This window comes from Eschscholzia californica, unplaced genomic scaffold, assembly GCF_041429995.1.
Source record: "Eschscholzia californica isolate CP2 unplaced genomic scaffold, dmEscCali1.0.p SCAF_3, whole genome shotgun sequence".
Lineage (NCBI taxonomy): Eukaryota > Viridiplantae > Streptophyta > Magnoliopsida > Ranunculales > Papaveraceae > Eschscholzia > Eschscholzia californica.
Window position 1 is genome coordinate 46,978,115 of NW_028238420.1, and position 22,996 is coordinate 47,001,110.

General features: G+C 36.7%; 4 protein-coding genes and 1 pseudogene across 19 annotated transcripts; 3 read left to right on the plus strand and 2 right to left on the minus strand.

The window, feature by feature from the left end:
* Nucleotides 1-1,483: 1,483 nt before the first annotated feature.
* On the minus strand, nucleotides 1,484-6,768 carry LOC147550961 (pentatricopeptide repeat-containing protein At1g02370, mitochondrial-like). 14 transcript variants are annotated; one of them, XR_015237151.1, is made up of 5 exons: nucleotides 6,016-6,679; nucleotides 3,864-5,693; nucleotides 3,551-3,695; nucleotides 3,024-3,220; nucleotides 1,484-1,749 (listed from the first exon to the last, which is right to left on the minus strand). XR_015237151.1 is itself a non-coding variant. In XM_086666930.1 (2 exons), the coding sequence occupies exons 1-2, from the start codon at nucleotides 6,331-6,333 to the stop codon at nucleotides 4,473-4,475; spliced, it is 1,539 nt and encodes a 512-aa protein (XP_086523056.1). In that variant the 5' UTR covers nucleotides 6,334-6,768; the 3' UTR covers nucleotides 2,856-4,472. The 14 variants fall into 14 exon arrangements, 1 of the variants encoding a protein (XP_086523056.1); XR_015237146.1 differs by having other exon boundaries at nucleotides 3,551-3,709; XR_015237148.1 differs by having other exon boundaries at nucleotides 3,551-3,714.
* Nucleotides 6,769-8,045: 1,277 nt separating this feature from the next.
* Nucleotides 8,046-10,524, plus strand: LOC147550962 (xyloglucan galactosyltransferase MUR3 pseudogene; annotated as a pseudogene). Its single transcript, XR_015237504.1, has one exon. The product of XR_015237504.1 is annotated as a xyloglucan galactosyltransferase MUR3 pseudogene (transcript).
* Nucleotides 10,525-11,371: 847 nt separating this feature from the next.
* On the plus strand, nucleotides 11,372-13,908 carry SDD1 (Subtilase family protein). Its single transcript, XM_086668717.1, has one exon. It carries the CDS (start codon nucleotides 11,372-11,374, stop codon nucleotides 13,691-13,693), a length of 2,322 nt encoding a protein of 773 aa, XP_086524843.1. The 3' UTR covers nucleotides 13,694-13,908.
* Nucleotides 13,909-14,008: 100 nt separating this feature from the next.
* Nucleotides 14,009-15,338, minus strand: PSB28 (photosystem II reaction center PSB28 protein). Its single transcript, XM_086668718.1, has 2 exons — nucleotides 15,109-15,338; nucleotides 14,009-14,693 (listed from the first exon to the last, which is right to left on the minus strand). The coding sequence occupies exons 1-2, from the start codon at nucleotides 15,179-15,181 to the stop codon at nucleotides 14,218-14,220; spliced, it is 549 nt and encodes a 182-aa protein (XP_086524844.1). The 5' UTR covers nucleotides 15,182-15,338; the 3' UTR covers nucleotides 14,009-14,217.
* Nucleotides 15,339-18,057: 2,719 nt separating this feature from the next.
* LOC147550965 (bifunctional TH2 protein, mitochondrial-like) lies at nucleotides 18,058-22,360 on the plus strand. Of its 2 annotated transcripts, XR_015237689.1 has the most exons (7): nucleotides 18,170-18,686; nucleotides 18,775-18,883; nucleotides 20,137-20,427; nucleotides 20,517-20,931; nucleotides 21,056-21,322; nucleotides 21,415-22,013; nucleotides 22,117-22,360. XR_015237689.1 is itself a non-coding variant. In XM_086669399.1 (6 exons), exons 1-6 carry the CDS (start codon nucleotides 18,496-18,498, stop codon nucleotides 21,831-21,833), a joined length of 1,692 nt encoding a protein of 563 aa, XP_086525525.1. In that variant the 5' UTR covers nucleotides 18,058-18,495; the 3' UTR covers nucleotides 21,834-22,360. The 2 variants fall into 2 exon arrangements, 1 of the variants encoding a protein (XP_086525525.1); XM_086669399.1 differs by having other exon boundaries at nucleotides 18,058-18,686; nucleotides 21,415-22,360.
* The last annotated feature ends 636 nt before the right edge of the window (nucleotides 22,361-22,996 follow it).

The following is a 22,996-nucleotide window of genomic DNA, read 5'->3' on the forward strand; positions in this document are numbered from 1 at the left end:
TCACCAGATATATTCTTTGAATAAAATAGTCCTAGGTCAGTTGTTCCTCTAAGATATCGAAGAATTTGCTTTACTCCAACCCAATGTCGCTTAGTTTGTACAGAGCTATATCTGGCTTATAAATTTACTGCAAAAGAGAACAAAGCTTTGCTTAATTCGAAGTCTAAAAAGGCCAAAAGCAATGGTGGACCGGAGTAAGAAAGAAGGGTGCCTTCAGAGTCACAACTGGAAAATTTTGGGGCGCCCACAAACCAGTTTGTTTGTTGCGCCCCTCCAAAATTCCAAATGTCAATGGCCTCATCTCATGGCAAATTTTAAAAAAACACCACCACAGACCACCGCGATCTGAACACCCCCACCACAAACCAAATCGTGCCACTACAAAATGATCTTGGATTAGAGAAAGAGAGGAAACCCTGGCCGGATGTGGAGAGGATTTTATTTTGTTGACCTATTAGAGAGAGAGACACTAATCGATATATTCTACAAAATATCAATGTGTACCTCGCTAATATGTCGGAGGGCCTTCGTACATCTTGGTGCGTCTGATTTGTTGCTTCGAAGGTTTTTACTCTCCAACTAATGCCCCACTTCTATTGAAAAAACACTCGAAACCAAGATTATGAAATGTTTCTATACCTTTCTAGATGGTGATTCTTCTATCTCCAACGTTTAGGTTAGAATAAGAATTAAGTTTTCGTTCTTTTTGATGATTTTTCACCATTAAAACATAAATAAAACTCTAACAACTTGAAGATTGATTTCCAAAGAAGATGATGGTTTGATTTCGGGATGTCCCTACAACGAAGATTGAAGTTGTGTGGGTGGAGTGTGGTTGATAGAGGAGGAATCAAGAAAGGATTCCTCAATTTTGGGAGTGGTGGAGGATTTTGAGTTTTTTAAGGGTTACTTCCAGACTAGTCTCCTAAAGTGTGATCAACAGGAAACAAATCAAACTAATATAACCTTAATTCTCATTAGTGAATTTTACCTGTCTTATCCGCAACTTCCTTCCTCGGCCCGTCCTAATGTCAACGGAATTCTTCTTCGAAGCTTTAATTGTGAATCAGGAAACAAATCAAACTATGAAACTAATATAACCTTAATTAAGTCTCACTCCCTCTTCTTCCTTTCTTCTTCGATTTCTCTTATACGATCTTTCGCACTCTCTATGTTTCTCATTCTCCACCCTATCTTCCTCTCTATATAGGCCTGGAGACAGAGTGGGCAACTATGTATTCTTATTTCACACCTTTTGAGTTTCAAAACCCAAATAACTCTGTAAACAAAAAGGACTTGACCATCTTCCAAATAGCTTTAATGTTACTTTTACCATGCTCTGATGATTTAAATAGTGAACTTGGAAAAAGAATAGCTACCCTTAAACCCTAACTGATGGTCTAGAGAGTAGAGACCTCCCCATTTTATACCATCAAGTGAGAATGAAAACCAATATGGAAGCCTGAAAAAATAGACCTAGCCAGACCTGAACTAAAAACACATTAAAGTAAAATAGAAGAGCAGTGTGTAGTTCAAGATACATATAGATTTTGAAATAAGTGAGAAGTGAATCAATCAATACACTAGTTTTTCAAAAACATATGCCTCAAAGCTTTTGAAATGAGCTAATATCTTCTCATGGTCATATATGTTCTCTTGTACTTGTTTCAAATTTTCCCTCCATGAATACAACTTAGGGAACGCTTGGATTTCAATCAACTTTATATCGATTACTTCTTCAATCACAACCTGCCAGTAAGCCATCCATCGAAACACTAAATCTGTTATTCCAATCCGCTCGTTCTCCTATAAGTCGTAGCACTTCTATGTTGCTTATATATATATATATATATATATATATATATATATATATATATATATATATATATATATATATAATTGACAATAATCCAAATAACTTCAATCTGAGTATAATGTTTTTTGGCCATGCACTAATTCAATATCCAAGGAATCCTTAAATAAACAAGTATAATTCCGGAGGAAAACAAGGGAAACTATTGTGCAATTCATAATAAATACACTGCACCAGTTCAATAATTCAATAAAAAATAAAAATGATTTTTAACCAAAACTAAATATATAAATTTCATGATGAGTTCCTAACCAAATTTCGGTTGCTCTCTAAACCCAAATAAGAGTGCGTGTAATAGGAACACACAGTAAAGAACCTTCAAAAGATGAACTACCGTCGAAAAGTAAAGGTTTTGTAACACCTGTTCGGACATCATGTTCCATCCGTAAATTTACATAGCATAACATTGACATGATCGGAAGTCCTAAAAAGAAAACTAGGGTTTCCGAAGATGTAAGTCTCATGAATTTGTTATGAAATTATAGATCGATTGAGATAGTAGAATGGGCTAGTTTTATATACACGTTTTTCTTATGTAGTTGTTACTCATAAGCTCAGCTATGTAGATGATACAAGGTTGATGCCATTTCATTTCTCGAATTTGTATTTGTTTGTCTTTAGATGTTACAAAATCTACCTCTATGTTGCCATTCAAGTGTTTAATGGTAACAGTACTAGATTCTCCTAGGTGGGAGCTCCCTTGCCATTGTTTTCATGGTTTACGTCGAAGAGCGTCTTGAATATGGGTGGGATATATCTAGTCTTATACAGGCAGCCCGAAAACCAGAAGTGTTCTTCTTGAGTATGTTCGTCATATCAATTTATTTCAACATGACTTGCAACCATAATTAATTCAATTAAAAAGACGACATAATCCATACATACATATATATTCTTCAATAAAGATCATACTTCAAACCCAATATAGGAAAATGAAGCAGCATGAACACAACAAAACATAAATCAAATCGAGTTCGATAAATTGATAAAATGACACAATTTATTAACATATAACTCATTTATGAATCCAGACATCAAATGTTAATTACGTGTCATATTCTTTAACCGCTTAAAGCAATAATTTAGATACGATCACATTGAAGATTCAACCAAAAGTACAAAACAAATAAGAACACAAAAAGAAAGTTACCTCTTATCCTTTAAATCCTACCATTGTTCTCATTTCCCATTAACTTCAGCTGGTGTCTTAGCTAAGATCAATAATGTCTGTAATCCACTCTGCAATTCCTCTCTTAAAAGCTCATAAACAATTCTACGTCGTTTCACCAAACTCTTCCCATCAAGAAGACGAAGAGAAGCAAAGGTATAATTCAAGCTCGAACAAACCTTCAACTCAAACGGGAAAAACAGAAAAGTAAAGATTCTGCCAATGATCCTCAACGTCGCTATGCAAAGGTAAGTTAATTAGGGTTTGGGGTAATCAAACAAAATTCTCATTACGGTTTGAGGTTCTGCCACAGATTTTTTTTTCCTCTATATTTTTGCAGAAAAGAAGAGAAAGAATCAAGGGGAGACTAAGAATGCTACAGAATCAATGGAGTTTTTCAGTTATCTTCACAGGTAACCAAAATTGACTTTGATGTTAAAAAGATCACTAGAATTGGCTCTTCGATTGCAACTAATCCCAAAATTCTAGACTTGAGCAGACAATATTACCATTTACCAGTACTTGAAAATGTAACAAACTTTGGCACCATTAAGAGGCTTAATTTGTATAGCCAACTTCAACCAGTTTTTCGCTTTCAGCTGCATCCACTTCCACCCCTTGACGGATATGAGGTTCTGTTTTTTCGGCTTACAACTAATCCCAAAATTCTACACTTGATCAGACAATATTTACATATAAGTCATTTACGAACCCAGACATCAAATGTTAATTACGCGCTAGGTTTTTTAACCGCTTAAAGCAATGATTTAGATACGATCACATTAAAGTAAAGACAGAATAAGAACACAAAAAGAAAGTTACCTCTTATCCTTAAACCCTATCATATTTCTCATTTTCCATTAACTTCAGCTGGTGTCTTTAGCTACGATCAATATTGTGTGTAATCCATACCGCGATTGCTCTCCCAAAAGCTCATAAACAAGACTACATAGTTTCACCAAACTCTTCCAGTCAATAATGACGAAGAGAAGCAAAGTTCTAGCAGCTCAAATAACTCTTAGGAACAAAATGAAGAGTCTAATTCAAGCTCGAACAGACGGTCATTCGGCGAAGTCAAATGGAAAAGACAGAACTGTAGAGATTCTGCCAGTGATCCTCAACATCTCTATGCATGGGTAAGTTAATTAGGATTTGGGGTAATCAAATAAAATTCTCATTAGGGTTTGAGGTTCTGCCACCGATTTGTTCTCTATATTTTTGCAGAAAAGAAGAGAAAGAATCATTGAGAAACTAAGAGTTCTGCAGTGCAGTGTTTCAATTATCATCACTAGTAACCAAAATTGACATTGATGTTAAAAGATCCCTAAAATTTGCTCTTTGATTTTAAACTGATCCCAAAATTCTACGCTTGATCAGACGATATTACCATTAACCAGTACTTGAAAATGTCAATTGACACCACTAAGAGGCTTATTCTGTACAGACAGATTCGACCCGTTTTTCGCTTTTAGCTGCATCCACTTCCACCCCTTGATGGATATGAGGTTCTGTTTTTTCAGCTGGATTATATATTTGAAGCATAAAATTATGAACATCCTGATCTAGACAGTTAGCAACCTTCAAGACATTACAGAATTTCTTAGCACCCTCAACATCTTTTTCTTCCTCGAAATACTTGAGCAAAATATTAGCCCTCTCTCGGTAAATAGGTGTTTCTTTCTTCTTTAAGTTCAGGGAAACAACCTCCATGTGCTTCAAAGCTGAATCCATGACATGGTTCTTCAGATAGAAATCGACGAATAAAACATGAGTAGAAAAATTGGGTTTATATCTCTGTGAACCATGAGCTAGAAGAGACTTCGCTTCTTCAATCATGTTGTGTCTGAGGTAAGCAATGATAACAGCATTAATCATTCTTATATCATAACCATCTTGTACTGATTCCCATTCGTCAAAGCATTTCTTGACTCCATCCAAATCATTCAATCTAGTTAGCGTTTGAAGCATTGTGAGATAACTTGCATTGGTGATTTTCGGATATAAAGATTTTAGGGACTCCCAAATCCTATTAACCTCTATTCTATTACCCATATTTGCATATAAGCTAAGAAGAAAATGGAAGGCCTCTCGTTCCCGAAGCATCTTTTTTCTCTCAATATCTTTAAGAACCGAATCGGCCTTCTCAAAGAGACCCGCTCGAACATATATTCCAGCCAGGTTGCAATAAAAGGACCAGTCAGGCTTAATTTCACTTGTCCCCTCCACCTCTTTATGAATTCTTTCTACTCCTTCAATATCTTCTAATGACCCATAACTACTCATCAACAAATTATAAGTAAAAATGTTTGGGGCTATTTTTCTTACCCTCATTTCTTGTTCTAGAGCTGATACTTTCTCGGGTTCATCTAACTTCATATGTAGAACAATTAGGCTATTATAGGCAAAAGCATTTGACTCGATGTTCAGTGTCTTCATCTCTTGTAGGAGCTTTGTCGCCTTCTCTTTAAGTTTCTCATTGCAAAAACAGTTTAAAAGCGAACCGTAGGTGAATTTGTTCTTTGCAGGTTTCGGAATCTCCATAAAATATTTCTCTGCTGCTACAATTCCCTCAATTTTCCAAAGAAGATCGATTCGTTTTGCATGGTCACCATACGATAAGTGCATACCCCTCGTTTCCATCCATTCCAGCAACTGTGTTGGTACAAGAAATCAAAAACAAGATAAGAAATTCTCTAACCAAAACCAGAATTACACATTAGAGTCCAATCCTTGTTAGACCCACCACAGGCTTTCATTATACTGAATGATACTCATTCCTAGTATTCTATATAGATAGACAGTGTTTGATTGAAACCCTAATTCAAACCAAAATAAATCTAGAAAATGAACACAACCCAAATAATTAATTGACTACAATTACAAAAATTTACAGAGGAAGAAATACTTAGACATCGATTGAGACTATGGGGTATAAAAAAAATGAGAATTTTGAAAGTGAAAAGAGATGAATCACCTGAATGGCAGTTTTAAAATGCTTTAATTTGCGTAGTTGTTCGACAAAACCACTGATCTCGAATCTATTAAGAGGTTTACGTTGATGATTCCCAATCCATTGGTTCATGACCTCAGCCACACTTCCTTTGGTTGAATTCAACTTAGAGAGCTTATGATATAGTGGAGAGAAATCAATTGATTCCTTCTGATTTTGAGTCGATGAACGATTCCAGGTTTTAGTTGGAGTTGATTCTCTAGCAGCTATTGTACACAAGAACTTTATTGGACTGTAATCAGCCCTAAAAAACAAGAACTTGATTGGGTTTTTCCTCAGCATTATCTCTCTCGCCCTAATCCCAACAGTCAAAATCAGAATCTAGCTAGGGTTAATTGGAATTCGACTGTAATCAGCCCCAAATAATAAGAACTAGACTGTAAGTAGCCTTTCCTTTTTTTAAGATGGAATGGACGAGATCTGATCAAATGGATGAAATAAAAGAGAGGGTTGGGTAATAACGAGAGGCGACTGATTTCTGTTCAAATGGAGATCTAATAAAATATCCGTTTTGAAATTAAATCTAGATGTTCATTTTCTGTATGTTTTTTTCTCAAAATCTTCTTCTCTTGATGTTATAATGCATTGATACATGGCTATCTGGAAATGTGTATCGCCCGAGTAATGCGTCCTAACGTAGGACGATATCTCATGTAAACGTTCTCGTGTCGAGTTGTTGTTTCCTTGACAACACCAAATAAATCAAAAAAGTGAACTATTTGACATTTAGTTAGGCATAAGATTTAGTACGCTCTCAGCCAGGTTTAAGATTTAGATGCAGAATGGCACTAGGGCTATTGTGTTTTAAGTGTTTGCACAAATAAGCTAATAAGTTTCATGAAAGCATCTCCCTTGCACTATGCTTTGCCTTAGATTTCTCTTCCTGTTGTGAGCTTGGAAATTAGGTTATTTGACACTTGAAATTTCAAGATTTTTGCTTTCTGCCTACCATTTTGATTCAATGGTTGATGTTTGCTTCTATTTAAGGGTTGCCTACAAGTGTAACTAAAGTATTCCCAAAAATCGGGTCAAATGCACGTGAAAGTGTCACTAAAGGTGCACACGCGAAAAAGCACCGTTAACGTAAGTGTCGTTAGGAAGGTAAAAATAATGAGGTGTAGTGGAAGAAAAATGTCTTTTGAAGCATGGCTAATGTATAAAAGTATTGCTATAATGTAGGTATACGTCCCTAAAAGTATAGGGGAAAATGTGCCTCTAGTAGTGTATGCAAAATAGTGAGCTAAAGGCATTGCTAACAGTCTCTTAGCTAATACTTGCCCAAAGTGGAAATACAAATATCCTTAAATCGTCGCTTATAATAGAGTACAATGAACCTAAACTGCCAATCCCTGCAGTATTGTGTAGTGTAAACAAAAGCGTCACTGTTATGCATTATCAAAAGCTGCGCTATTTTGTGTCGTTAAAAACGTCTAATTTAGTAATCAAAAGCCTTTGCCGAAGGTGTACAAAGCATTGTTGGAATAAAATTAGTTCGTAATTGTGAAAAAGAAGAGATCGTGTCTGATTAGTTGTAGTAAATCAAGTGTATCTATTTCATGAGATCTTGACATGTACACACATCTGTTAATTGAAAATCTGGAAAGCATTTCACAATTGGTTCTTGTAGTTTTAACTTTTAACTGGTTCGTGAATCGTGCATAAAGAATAATATAGAATTCCACCTTAACAGGAACAGACACAACCGACGAATTTAACATACGCTAGATTGTTTAATTTACTAAATAGGTACGTTTTTCACTCAAAAAATTTAAGTGACGTCTCCCTAACCAGTGATTCAATCAATAATATTTTGAAAAATCTACTTGTTAACCAAAACAATTACTTTCTTATTTTAAGTGTACAGACCTACGCCAACCAACACAATCATTTCAACTTTTAACACATTTACATATAACACTTCTAAAAATATTTTGTAATCATATTCTCTTGATCCCCTCTATATATATATGGCCTAAAAATTATTATAGCATTCCACAATTGTTGGTTGACAATAGTGACACATTATTACATACTTTATAATCATGATATGTTAAATTCCAACATGCATTCACCCTTTCAACAAAAAAAAAAACATGCATTCACCCATTTGTTCTTCAGTCCTTCCATGAGCAGACAAAAATGAAGAACCCTAGTAAGATCCAATAGGGTTACAATCTTTTGTATTTTCTCTCTCTAAATCTCTCACCTTTATCAATTTCTCTCTCCTAACTTGTTTTACTGAACTGAAGTTTGTGGATCTCTCTTTTCTTCTTCTTCTGGAAAAACCTGTAAGTGATTCATTTCAATCAAGTAGATTTGAAATCTATCATTGGTACTTCAAATTCATAGAATTTTCTCATCAGATTGAGTTAATTATTGATCTTTAGTTTGAGGATTAGGGTAAAGGTGTCAACTTTTAGTAATTTCCTAAGTGAATAGTAGCTTGATTGTGCCTTGATAGTGATAGAATTCTGGAATTTAGATTTATCAAATCAAATTTGTAAATTAGGGTTTTGTTCTGATTTGATTAAGTTCCTGAATGCTATTGAGACGTCGCTCAGCAGCGACGATTCAGACCGATCAGATGGATAAAGTGGTCGGAAAGAATCAACAATCTAGAATCTGTTTCTTAGGTTCCTTGTCTGTTTTATTCTGGTTGTTACTCTTTTACTTCCATTTTGTTGTTCTTAATAATGGTACTGTTGATGAATCTATACAAATCCAAAACCCTAATCCAATTCACTCAGACCCAAAAATTACTATTCAAATCCAAAAACCTGATTCAATCCACTTAGAACCGAAAAAGACTATAAAGATCCAAAAACCTAATCCAATCCACACAGAACCAATAGAGACGAGATCGGTTTCGGAGAAATACCCGTTTGTTAAGGCGTTAAGAACAATTGATAATAAGAGTGATCCATGTGGGGGAAAATATATTTATGTTCATGATCTTCCTCCTCAATTCAATGAGGATATGTTGAAGAAATGTAAGAGTCTTAGTCTCTGGACCAATATGTGTAGATTCACTAGTAATGCAGGACTTGGTCCTCCATTAGAGAATGTCGAAGGTGCTTTCTCCAATACTGGGTGGTACGCGACAAGCCAGTTTGCTGTTGATGTGATCTTTGGTAATCGAATGAAGCAGTATGAGTGTTTGACGAACGATTCTTCTATTGCCGCTGCCATATTTGTACCGTTTTATGCAGGATTGGATATCGCTCGGTATCTTTGGGGGTATAATACATCGGTTCGAGATGCTGCATCTTTTGCTTTGGTTGATTGGCTTACCAAGACGCCTGAATGGAAAGTTATGAATGGGAAGGACCATTTTCTTGTTGCAGGAAGGATAACTTGGGATTTCAGGAGATTGACTGATCATGATTCTGATTGGGGTAATAAGCTTTTGTTTCTTCCTGCTGGAAGAAACATGTCTATGCTTGTGGTTGAATCAAGCCCATGGAATGCAAATGATTTTGCTATACCGTATCCGACTTACTTCCATCCTGCAAAAGATTCGGAAGTGTTTGCTTGGCAAGAACGTATGAGTAATTTGGAGCGACCATACCTGTTTTCGTTCGCTGGAGCCCCTCGGCCTAATGATCAAAAGTCAATTAGAGGGCAACTAATAGAGCAATGCAGGAAATCCAAGTATGGGAAACTACTAGAATGTGATTTTGGAGAGAGTAAGTGTCACTCTCCTAGTAATATAATGATGATGTTTCAGAGTTCTTTGTTCTGTTTACAACCTCAAGGTGATTCATATACTCGAAGATCGGCTTTTGATTCAATGTTAGCTGGATGTATACCCGTATTTTTTCACCCTGGGTCAGCTTACACACAATACACATGGCATCTTCCGAGAAACTACACGAAGTACTCAGTGCTCATCCTGGAGGAGGATATTCGTAACAATATCAGTATTGCTGATAGGCTTCTTCAAATTCCCGCCGAGCAAATTACAGACATGAGGGAAGAGGTTATACGGCTTATACCAAGGCTGATATATGCAGACCCTAGGTCTAGATTAGAGACACTTAAAGATGCTTTCGATGTTTCTGTTCAAGCAATTATCAACAAATTTACGAATTTCAGGAAAGACATTATGGAAGGTCGTACGAATGAAAATTTTATCGAAGAGAATAGTTGGAAGTATGACTTATTAGAGGAAGGACAACGTGAAGTCGGACCTCATCCTTGGGATCCTCTCTTCTCAAAACCGAAAGGCGAAACGAATGGAAACTCTGGTGGTTCTTCTGCCGAAGCTGCAAAAAATTCATGGAAGAACGAGCAAAGGGATCACTCGTGAATTAGAGATTCGTGATATAGGATTATACAACCTCATTTAGGTCTAGACTCGTTTTAATCTTGAAACGTAGTTTCTTCTCCTAGTAACGTTGGAATTATCATATTCGACTTATTGATTGTTGTTTCATTCTTAATAAATGAAAAATTTATCTCATTCTTTCGTAACTAATGTCATCATTTTAGTTTTTGGAAATTTTTTTCATTCGTTCTTCGTAAGAAGAAAAAAGGAACTACAACAAAAACCAATTTAAGAACTCTTAAAAAGGAAGAACGCGTATTGTCTAAACAACAATTTTTAATGTCGAACTGCGGAACATTAAAGTTGACCAACGTAATATGATTTCGGGGGTTATTTTTGAACATCCCACAAATAATATTCTTGTCTGTATTCTTTCCCAAAGATGGGCTTAAAATTGGTCTTGGTCCCCTAGGGCACGAGTCAAGCATGGAGACATCCCCTCCCAAAGGAGCCTAACAAGAATGGAAAATTAAATGTGGGATATAGGCTAATGTACAAAGACACATCCCATCCCACAGGAGCCTAACAAGAATGAGAAATTAATGTCGGAATAGACCAATAATGTTCACAAAGACAAATACATCCTCCTCAAATACAACATTTTGACCAACATCCCAAGGGTATAATCGTCTTTCTCATCATTTTTACCGGACTCACCAGCCCAAGAAATTTGAATTTAACGGCTCTTTGAGGATTGTAATATCAAACCAATAAATCTCGTGAAGTTTGAAGTCCATGAACATCATCTAATCATCTCTGTCTCTCTCTCTAGCTTTCTCTCTCTACTATTTCTATTAAAAGCAAATGATCTCTAAACGTGAGGAAGAGCTCTTAACCTTCACGAGTTTGATCATCTTCTCTCTCACAAATGCAGAAATTTTCAAATTTTCATCAACCTCTTCAAATACCCATCAAAATTCCTTCCCAAAAACATGAAAAAATCTCATCAAACTTTCAAATACTCCTCTCATCAATCAATCAATCAAAAAGGAAATGGAACCCAAACTACTTATGATCTTCTTCACTATGTTATTCAACTTATTTTCTCTCTCTATCTCTTCCAACCTCCAAACTTACATAATTCAATTACACCCTCATGGAAAATCAAAATCTCAATTCAATGAACATTCCAAATGGCATCTCTCATTTCTTGAACAAGTTTTGGAATTTGGGGAAGACCCATCTTCTAGACTACTCTACTCTTATAATTCTGCCATGGAAGGATTCTCTGCTCGCCTATCCGAACACGAAATTTATATACTAAAGAGTATGGAAGATGTAATTGCAGTAAGACCAGATAGAGTTCTCCAAATTCATACAACTTACTCATACCAGTTCTTAGGATTAAGCTCAGACATAGAAGATGGCGCTTGGTTACAATCCGGGTATGGTAAAGGAATGATTGTTGGAGTACTTGATACTGGAGTCTGGCCGGAGAGTCCAAGCTTTAACGACCGCCAAATGCCGTCTGTGCCGAAGAAATGGAGAGGAATTTGTCAACAAGGGGAGAGATTCAATTCATCCTTCTGTAATCGGAAGCTCATTGGTGCTCGATTTTATACTAAAGGACACCTAGCTTCTTCGATTCCATCAATGAAACCTGCAATTTTGGAGTATAATTCTCCTCGAGATGCTCATGGACATGGAACCCATACTTCATCTACAGCAGCTGGAGCTCGGGTTCCGATGGCAAGTGTGCTAGGAAATGGAGGGGGTGAAGCTCGAGGAATGGCTCCTGGAGCTCATCTTGCAGTTTATAAAGTATGTTGGTTCAGTGGCTGTTACAGTTCTGATATCTTAGCTGCCATGGACGATGCTATCAGAGATGGAGTTGATGTTCTTTCTCTATCTCTTGGAGGATTTCCGATCCCACTTTTCGATGATAGTATAGCAATTGGAAGTTTTCGAGCAATGGAACACGGAATTTCGGTCATTTGTGCAGCTGGAAATAATGGTCCTATAACAAGTTCAGTAGCAAACGAAGCGCCTTGGATCACAACTGTTGGTGCTAGTACTGTTGATCGAAAATTTCCAGCCGTTTTACATTTAGGTAATGGTGAAATCCTCTATGGAGAATCCATGTATCCAGGACATCGAAATGTGAATGCTGAAAAAGAGCTAGAGCTGGTTTATATAACAGGTGGGAAAGACGGAGGTGAATTCTGTTTCAAAGGATCTCTTCCGAGAAGAAAAATCACAGGAAAAATGGTGATTTGTGATCGAGGAATGAATGGAAGGGCAGAAAAAGGGCAAATTGTGAAAGAATCTGGTGGTGAAGCAATGATTTTGGTGAACACAGGGATTAACATGGAGGAGGATTCGGTTGATGCTCATGTCTTACCTGCAACATTGATCGGTTATGAAGAAGCTGTTCGATTAAAGAACTATATAAAGTCTACTAGCAGACCAACTGCTAGAATCGAATTTAAAGGTACAGTTATCGGCAAATCTAGAGCGCCTCAAGTTGCTTTGTTCTCATCAAGAGGACCTAGTCTGACAAATCCTTCCATTCTGAAACCCGATTTGATTGCTCCGGGAGTGAATATAATCGCTGCTTGGCCTCAAAACTTGGGCCCGAGTGGACTTCCAGAAGATTCTAGAAGAGTAAATTTTACCGTCTTATCCGGAACTTCCATGGCATGTCCTCATGTCAGTGGAATTGTTGCTCTTGTACGAGCAATCCACCCGTCGTGGAGCCCAGCTGCTGTTAAATCTGCAATCATGACAACTGCTGCTTTCATTGATCATTATCGTAAGCCCATCAAGGATGGAGCAGAAGGGCCGAAACCAGCAGAACTTTTTGCAATGGGAGCTGGACAAGTAAACCCCGAAAGAGCGATAAACCCTGGATTGGTTTATGATATAAAGCCAGATGAGTATATAACTCATCTCTGCGTTCTTGGATATGCAAGATCAGAAATTTTCACAATTACTCATAGAAGTGTTAATTGCCATGAGATTGTTAAGAAAAACAGAGGTTTTAGCCTTAACTATCCATCCATGACTGTGATTTTTGGAAACGGAAGGATGCGAACTATGATAGAAAGGCGATTAACAAATGTGGGTTTTCCTAATTCAACATATTCGGTGGAGATAAAAGCACCCGAAGGAGTGAAGATTAGAGTTAAACCAAAACATTTGACATTCAACCATGTGTATCAAAGTATGAGTTATAAAGTCTGGTTTACATCCAGGAAGAAAATAACTACAGATATGATCCATTCTCAAGGTCACTTGATATGGGTTCATAACCATAATAGCTATTATAGAGTTAGGAGTCCAATTTCTGTTACTTGGACAGAAAAACATCAATAGATGACCGAAAATCAATGCTGGGTCAGAAACCTGCCATCCATGGAGATATTTATGCTTTTCCTAGTGGAAGAAATTCACATAAGAAATATTCAACTAGAGCCTCTTTATCATTCGATAAAGAACGGCTCAGTGACTATATTAGGTTTTCGAATTAGTATGCTGATGTTACTGGGTTTCTTTTGAAGGAATACACTTCTTTATGCTTCAACTTTAAATTCTATCCTTATCTAAGTTATAATTGCAAGTACCCGAATGAACACGAACACAATGTTTGTCGTAAACAAACATAGTAACAAACATACTAACATCTCAATATTTTCTAGAGAAGTGAATAATGTACTTCTCGACGATTTTCATTGATTCTTGCAGAAATAAAACAAATGAAATCTTATAAAGAATCACCATTAATCTGCACTCTGCGAAAAACAACTAGTTTTTCGGTGAAAGTGAATTAAAATTACAGAAGTGAGCAAAAACGATACACACGAGAGAAGAAGTAGCAATTATGTTGTAACCAAAAAGCATCATTTCTTGACAAACGACAACCCATTTGCGTCTGAATAACGCTCCATGAACCTCATAAACCTATCCCAATCACGAGGATTTCTCATAACATATTTCGCTTCAATTCTTGAAGGCTTTCCATTAACGAATTTAGCACTAACATCAACTGATTGAAGAACTCCCTCTTCATCAATCATGAAAAAACCCGTGATATCACCGAGTTCACTAGAAGAGTCAAATACAGATGGTTGTTCGAAACTAAATATTGCCATACCATTTGTACCATCTCTTGATTTGGTTAACCGAACATCAGGAATTGTTTGTTCATCAGTCCCTAGAATGAACTGAATTACTGGTTTAACCATCATCTTTATAACTCCAGACATCTGACATTTTCTTCTCAACGAAAACGTCCGTGAATGGGGTAATTGTATTAAGTTGCCATAGTATGAGGAATTTGCACTTCGACAAACAACCCGAGATGAAGATACCAAACCTATAGAAGAAAAGAGATTATAACTAATTTGGCATTTGACTTAGATCATCAATAGCTAACCAAATTAGTTTGCTTGAGCAATTGTGGGTTATCATTACTGACCATTAAAGATACATAAACACAAAATTTAGGATGTGGAAAAGATTTTCTCAGTGGTTTGAAGAAGGCAATAAGATCATCAAGAACCTAACATAATCCAGTATATGAAAAACCCCTTTCCAAAAAATGGTTTTGTAATGCGAAAAAGATAATGAATTTGTGCAGAATTGTGATTTTACCAAAGATACGCAAAACCCCATAATCAAAATAAACTTGTTCTGCTAAAACTAGAAGAAGGGTAGGTTCTTATATGCAAAATCTGTAGCTAATTGAGCATACCCATTAACTGAAATTGAAATATTTGAAGGAAGAGAACCTGAATGTGAGCGTTGTTGCTGTGGGCAATGAGAAATTGGAGATGCCAATGCAAGGGACTGTATGGCCGCCATTGAATATGACTGCTGAGAGAAACACAGGAAAACTAGAGAGAGAGAGTAGAGATATTATATGTTCATTTGTGGGTTGGGAACTTGGGATGGTGTGTTCCAAAGACAGCCATTCACTACCAGTTATCAAACTCCAACAAGGATAAAGTAAAAGATGGATAAATGAGAGAGAAACCGGGATACATAGGTGTAGGGGTGGGATTTTGGCCCGTGGCCCAGTATCCGCCGGTCTGAAGGATCCGTCGATGCTCGGTAATCGAGCCGGTCAAAACCTGGCCAACGGACAGATGTTTAGTGGACGGGCGCGAGGCAAGAGGGCCTAACCGGTGTACTGTCCTTTTAGGTTGTCCTTTTACCTGTCCATAATAATTATGAACCATTAAATGTTTAGAGTAAGATGGTAGTGTTAGATTATATTAGGTTGTGACATATAAGTTGTAACCCTCGAAATTAGAAGAAGTTCAACTTTTTTTTTCTCATATCTTTGACTCATGTCTCTTCTGGTTGTCAATGACGTAATCCTAACCCTTACTCATTATCAATGTTTTCCTCTCTTTTGATTTTTCTCTAAGAAATTTCTTTCTAATTGACGATCTTTTATCTCGGTGTCTTTTATTTTGTTGTTATTGTTCACTAAGTTTAATGAACAAGGCAACTTTTATTTTTTGTCAAGTTACGAAGTATACCCGGTACCCATCCCACCAGTGTCTGGCATGTCTGAAAAAAAAAAACGGACACGGACGAACATTTTTAGAGAGAAAACCCGAAATGCCCGGTCGATTTTGTCTGGTTGTTCGAACTGACAAGTTTGAGTTGCGTTCGTTCTGCCCGGACCGGATACGTAATGTTTGTGGACTGTGTTTAAAGCCCGCCTGTCCGGACTGTTTCCCATCCCTACATTGGTGGAAGTTTTAAAGGCCCTTGTAAATAGTGTTATTGGCGGTGGTAACTCTAGTTTGACTGCATTTTGTTAGAGGTGCCGACAAATCGGTGGATACGAGCCAAATTTTGTTACAAATTTCATGCTAAGGTCCCGCGAATTGAACTCTAATCTTTTGAGTTGAAACCACTCGACTATGGCCAAATTTTGTAACAAAGTCACTGGACTTGAGTTGTATTCAGTAGTAGCAATAGGCCCAACCACAAAATAGGTTCGAACCTACCGAATTTAGAATCTGTGGGTGGGGGGGACGTGATGAACCATGAAAACGTCTCATACGAATCGTTTAACTTAAGCGAATTAGCCTATTTCGAAACTTTATTATAATAAAGTAATTGGTTTGCTTGGTTATTTGGAGAGTTAAGTGTACAAAATGACTAAAAACGTGAAGTGTGACCATTTTTGGGCATATCAAGACGCCTTCAAAACTTCCTCTTACAAGTTGAGTTCAAGATCCGATCCGAGCCAAGTTATGGACTCGAACAGGTTTGTTCCGGCAACCAACTTTTGGACAATGCATTATAAAAGTTCTTCATGACAATCAATTTTTATGCTGTACCATAAACACAGACAAAGGTGAATACACTGTTACAACTTAACTAGTATAGCAAAACTAGAGTACAATAATTCATAAGATTCTCTCTAGGGTGCCATATTTAGGCTATAGACTATAGACTCTAGGCAATAGAACATAGGCCATCGTTTGGTGGAGTCATTGTTTGTGCTTAAAGATGTCAGTACATGAATATTAGATGCTACTACTTAACACTACTATATTTATGATATGCTAGTTGTTTGATCACTTTGGGTAGGTATTTTCATACCAACAAGTACATTTTTGTATTGAATTAGCCTAGGTATATTTGGTGAGATTCCATTTACTAGCTTCTCTTAACTTTACCAAGCAAGAAAAATAGAGATGGACTCTATTAATGAGACCACAAGGAAAATATGAAGTGAAGAAAAAACCTAGAAAGATACACAAAAAGAGATAGAAAAAGTGTTAGCTAGATACAAATCTATTAGGTAATTTTGACTGAAGGTGAATGTTATTTGCACATAAATTTTTGACTTAAATTTGTGAGTTACTCATTTTCATTGAAAGGAAAAAAAATTCAAATTTTGATTACGATCTAAATCGTTTTTTAGTGAAAGTGAATCGACAAGTTAGTCAAAACTTTTACATTAAGCATTTCCTTTCCTTAATATTTGAGATATTAAATAAACTAAAGTAACTAATCAAATTTAATCTTGATGAAGTAGGTCTTTCGTTGTTTAGCCGTTGAGTCGATCACTAACTTCTTTGGTCTGTCATCTCCCTCATCATTTGTTACTTCTACCCACATCAAAAAACATAGTTTTTCTCACACATTTGCAGCGATACAGTAAAGTGCACAGAGATCGGAAAGAACACCAACAACGAAAACATTCTGCTTGACCGACACTCACATTGAGAGATGAAAGTTAGGGGAGCGAGTTGCAAGTCGTTGAAACTGTAGACAAGTTTTCAACATATAACTGAAATTTATCACTTTGTAACGTTCTGGTTCGTGATTCCACATTAGTTTCATGTTTAGATTTATTTTAATTTTCTAAAGTTTCAGACATTTCTCCACCTATATATATTTGAAAAGTGTCAAATATATATCTTAATGATGTAACAACCCAACTTCGAAGTGAACGAGGTTAAGCATTCTTTTCTAGCGAGGCATTTTAGAACCGTGAAACCAAAGAAATGTCAAAACAAACAATATCATAAACAATTCTGAAGGTTGATCTTCATTATCCCGTAATACATTATTTAGAAATACAGACGAACACTGATGCCAATAGTGTCACTAGAGGTGTGAAAGCCTGAAAGGTGCATCGTCCCGGGACACTAATTATTTTTATAGGATTATCATTAGACAATATTGTCATAGACTTTCTTTTTTGTTAAAGGTATTGTCATAGACTTCTAACCATGAAAGGAATTTGGATAATGGATTATATACCCACCTAACTCCCAAATACCTAACCTATAAAAAGGTGATAGTTTGACTATAGTCGTCGAGAGAAGACCCCCTTTTATGAGTTCAAACTATAGTTCGTGATAACTACTAATTACTAACCGTCGATCCCGAAACTCACTACTCATCACGAGAACACCCGATCTTCAATAAATAGTCCTTCTTTCCCCATCCTCGAATTAATAGTCTCTCTCTCTCTCTAGAACTCTTCTTTGTTTGATCCGTCTCTACTCTGTATCCGATCGGAAACCCTAATTTCACCTCTCACTACTCAGATTGAATTTCTCAGATCTCTCTCGATCTTCCTCCTTCTCCGGTGTTAGTTTCTCGAACGAATTTTACCACTTCTCCATTATTCGAAATCAACGATGAGCGTCGTAACTAAAGCAATTACAGAAGAAGGAACAGCGAAACGATTATGGATAAAATGCGCCAAGGAATTGGTATACGCTATGTGTACACCTTTCGTTGTTTGTTTGGCTGCTGGAAATTTGGATATGGAAGCATTTCGCCATTATATAGCTCAAGATGTTCATTTCCTTAAGGCTTTTGCTCAGGCGTAAGTTTATTTTGCTTCGATTTGTAACTGATTCTTAGTTGTGGAATGATTTTGATGTGTTTGATTTGGTTTTCATGTCTTTAAATAGTTATGAATTGGCGGAAGAATGTGCCGATGATGATGATGATAAAGCAGCGATCTTGGAGTTAAGGAATGACGCATTACAGGAACTTAAAATGCATGATTCTTTCGTTCTAGTAAGTTAATTGTTAATCCATTATAGTGAATTCACTTCATTATCGCAAGATTGTTATTTAGGTTTTGATTTTTGGTGCTTAGATTTTCCCGATTAGTTCACTATTTGTTTCCAATATTTCTCTATTAGGTTTTATAATTGTGAAATGATAGTGAAACATTGTGAGTAAGTTTACTGGTGAATTCACTTTGTTTTCTTCTTGCATGATTTCTTATTAGGTTTAGATGAATCTGAGCTACTGTAGTTCAGATTTTCTTTTAATAAAGCAAAGAATTTTTGTTAAATAAGAATGCACATTACTGGGTCATCACGGGCCGAGCTACCCAAAAGATATAGACTTTATAAGATTATATATATATAGATATGAACACTAATGATGTCCAATTTTTATTTACTTTGGTATGATCGAATTTCCCCCTTTTTACTTTCAATCTCGCTCCATTACTGTTTTCAAACCCTAGTTTGTAACAGCACATGGTATAACCAAGGTTCCACAAATTCTCTTCCCCTTTTGTTATATTTACCATGCTCCACGAGTGGAACAGATCCTTCACATCTTGAGGTATACTCCATGCCACATTCCTTGCCGCAAGTGAAGTAGTTGAGATAATTCTGAAATTATGTGAAAGTTTCAGTTTGTCACGTAAGGTGTAGTACTCTCATGACTCACAAGATTATTATTTCGTTCTCCGTAAAGTAATCATATATATTATTAAAAACTATCATTTTCTAGTAAAACACATTTTCCTTCCTAGGACAAGGTATATGACTTAGTACCAGTACCACTAACACCCCGAGATGTGCAGTTGGCCGTAGTTAGACTTGTAGAGTCTGTTAAAGTTGTAAGAAAATACTTCAGGAGTTTCAAGTAATTCCCTATGATTGTAAAATTGGTTGAATTGGTTGTGAAATTTTCAAGAACTTCTATGCTGGGTTTTGGAACTCTCATAATTTTTACTGAATTTCTCTTGTTCAAGAGTTATGTTATGGCGTAACATATACTTCTGTCACAGGAGCAGACACCATTTAGAACCTCTTCTTGAATATTTCTTTCTGACTTCGAGATAATGATGAGCCCGTAGTACTAACAACTGTAGATCTGCAGTTGTTGAGTACTGCAGATTATCAGCTTTTAGCATCTAGAATGGAATGATTATAATTTATAAGAAAGTAACTAAATTGCTTGTTTGCTGGTAGATCTGTGTTAAGAGAGAATTCAACAAGTATATTTTCTGAAAAGTATCACTTGTGCAGGAATGGGGTTTGGATCCTACAAAAGAGACCACGTCCAATCCCGCAACAGTAAGATACACAGAGTTTTTGTTAGCAACAGCTTCCGGTAAAGTTGAAGGAGAAAAGGGTCTGGGTAAAATTGCGACTCCATTTGAGAAGACGAAAATTGCTGCATATACACTTGCTGCTATGACTCCTTGCATGAGGCTCTATGCCTTTCTTGGTAAGGAGATCCAAAGACTCGTTAGCCTTGATGAAAGCACTCACCCATATAAGAAGTGGATTGATAATTATTCCTCTGAAGCTTTTGAGGTGTGTTGATTAGTAATTAGAGATAAGTTAGGTTGCTTTATTTGCTCTAGTAACTTATATGTATCTTCCTTTTTTCTACACTAATGCAGGCATCAGCTCTACAAACTGAGGAATTGCTTGATAGGCTAAGCATCCCTTTGACGGGAGAAGAACTCGAAGTCATGGAGAAGCTTTACCATCAAGCTTTTAAACATGAGATAGAATTTTTTTCTGCTCAGCCTGTTCTTCAGAAAACCCTTGTTCCTTTATCTAAGATGATTGATCCCGTGGAGGAGCGGTTGATACTATTTTCTGATTTCGACTTGACATGTACTGCTGTTGATTCCTCTGCCATCTTAGCAGAAATTGCAATAATAACTGCGCCAAAGGTTGATCAGGATGAACAGGAAAAGTTACTTGCTAGGATGTCATCAGTCGATCTGAGAAACACTTGGGGCTTTATTTCTGCACAATATACTGAAGAGTATGAACAATGCATCGAGAACATTTTGCCAAGTGACAAAGGTAATGTGTTAAGATTTTGCACTTCACATATGATATTTAAATAGCAGTTATAGCTTCAACAACACAATTTTTTACCCAGATTTCTTTTGACTCGGCCATACTCATGCTTTTATGTATTTTGCAGTTGAGAAATTTAACTATGAACACCTACTCAAAGCACTTAAGCAACTATCACAGTTTGAGAAACGGGCAAATGTAAGAGTAATTGATTCAGGTGTACTAAAAGGTATAAACTTCGAAGACATAAAGCGAGCGGGCGAACATATGATCCTCCAAAATGGTTGTAAAGACTTATTTAAGAGAGTTATCAAGAATGAAAAGCTAAATGCAGCTATCCATGTACTTTCATATTGTTGGTGTGCTGATCTCATGAAATCAGCTTTTGCATCAGGTACGTTTCTGAAGTCCCGTCCGTGTTTCTGTATTATATGCCGCAACTAAGGTATATGGAAAATTGAAGATTGTTTCGTTTCTCTTAAACAGGAGGTCTAGAGGAATTAACCATTCACGCAAACGAGTTTGTATATGAAGATGGGGTTTCAACGGGCGAAATTCTTAGGAAAGTGGAGTCTCCATCAGAGAAAGTTGAAGCTTTCAAGGACATAGCAAAGACGGACGAAAACAGCAAGAGGCTTGTAACAGTTTACATAGGTAATTCTGTGCGTGACTTACTTTGCCTCCTAGAAGCAGATATAGGAATTGTAATCGGGTCAAGTGAAAGTCTTAGGAGATTAGCCACACAGTACGGTGTTAGTCTTGTCCCTCTGTTCCCGGGATTGGTGATGAAACAGAAGGAATTCGGACAAAGCGGTGAGTCTGCTGGTTGGAAAGGGCTATCTGGTACTCTTTACACGGTCGATAGTTGGGATGAAATACATGCCCTCATTTTGGGTCATCATTGAATTTGATAATATCTAAGCTCTCCGAACAAGTTTCAGGCCTTCATATATAGTAATAGTCGGGATAATGGTAGTAGGCACAAATGGTGGTGAATTTTATTAAAGCACCACAGGTTGCATTATTTGTTTTCTTTTCTTCTTTTCCTCTATAGGAACTGCCATTATCTAGAACCCGAAAATCAGGTAATTGTTTCTATACCTTGTCTCACTAGTTGTCTCGTTAAGTAATACCCGCTTCTTCGATTCGTTCTTTTTGTTGGTTATTGTTGCCTTGATCTTGTTTCAGAGAATCAAAACTTGCAGGGAACAAGGTGGAAGTGAAGTTGTATCAAGTTTTCTGTTTTGTCTATATAGGATGTATTTGTGGTACAATTAGTAATAACCTCTTGTTATTTTCTTTTAATTCCTTCCTCCATTTTATGATTTGGAGGTGTTCTTGTTGCTCAGGATATTTGGAATGGGGCAGTTTAGAAAAGAATACATGAAACATTGTTATTAAATTTCAAGTGAAAGCAATCATGATTTCTCTCTCTTGGTGTTTTTTTTTTCATTTTCAAGTTAGTTTTGGTAGAAGAGGCTTGTTATGTTTTGGAAGAGGCTAATAATCACCAATATTAACTAGCACAATAGTCTATTCGATCTAACCCTAATTGCTGCGAGAGTAAGCTATTGAAAAAAGATTTGGACCTAACTTAACCAACCTTATTTTTTGTTGAGAACCTAACTTAACCAACTTGATGTATAGCTTCACTACCATCATCTATGAGAACATGAGATGTGATCCTATTATTATTTCCCACCCCAATAGCCAAAATGTTGCAAAGGGTTTCCACTTAGAAATGCTATTTGGTCCAAAAATAAGGTCGGTGCTGGCCAAAGGCCGATGTAGTTAGCACCCTCTGGACATACCATTTTTTTTACTTGGTCTGCCTAATGAGTGTCGGGTGCATCAACCTTTGGTTCCAAAAAAGATCGTCTGCAGGCCAAAGGCCGATGTAGCAAGCATCGACTGCACCTCATCTTCTCACTACATCGGCCTTATAACAGAATCTGAAAAAGACGATGAGGTGAGAAGTAGATGGCTAGGCAGGAAACCAGTCACAAAGTTAGTTGCTATTAGGGAAATAACCTTTTCTTTTTACTTGACCTGCCTAATGTAGCTAACA

Bases quoted from the DNA above. Each gene is read 5' to 3' on its own strand.
- LOC147550961 (XM_086666930.1), bottom strand. From the start codon at position 6,333: ATGCTGAGGAAAAACCCAATCAAGTTCTTGTTTTTTAGGGCTGATTAC. The intron at 5,694-6,015 runs GTGATTCATCTC...GTACCAACACAG, and splicing joins ATTTTAAAACTGCCATTCAG to TTGCTGGAATGGATGGAAAC.
- SDD1 (XM_086668717.1), top strand. From the start codon at position 11,372: ATGGAACCCAAACTACTTATGATCTTCTTCACTATGTTATTCAACTTA.
- PSB28 (XM_086668718.1), bottom strand. From the start codon at position 15,181: ATGGCGGCCATACAGTCCCTTGCATTGGCATCTCCAATTTCTCATTGC. The intron at 14,694-15,108 runs GTTCTCTTCCTT...TTTCTTCTATAG, and splicing joins GCAACAACGCTCACATTCAG to GTTTGGTATCTTCATCTCGG.
- LOC147550965 (XM_086669399.1), top strand. From the start codon at position 18,496: ATGAGCGTCGTAACTAAAGCAATTACAGAAGAAGGAACAGCGAAACGA. The intron at 18,884-20,136 runs GTAAGTTAATTG...TCACTTGTGCAG, and splicing joins TGCATGATTCTTTCGTTCTA to GAATGGGGTTTGGATCCTAC. The intron at 20,428-20,516 runs GTGTGTTGATTA...ACACTAATGCAG, and splicing joins ATTCCTCTGAAGCTTTTGAG to GCATCAGCTCTACAAACTGA.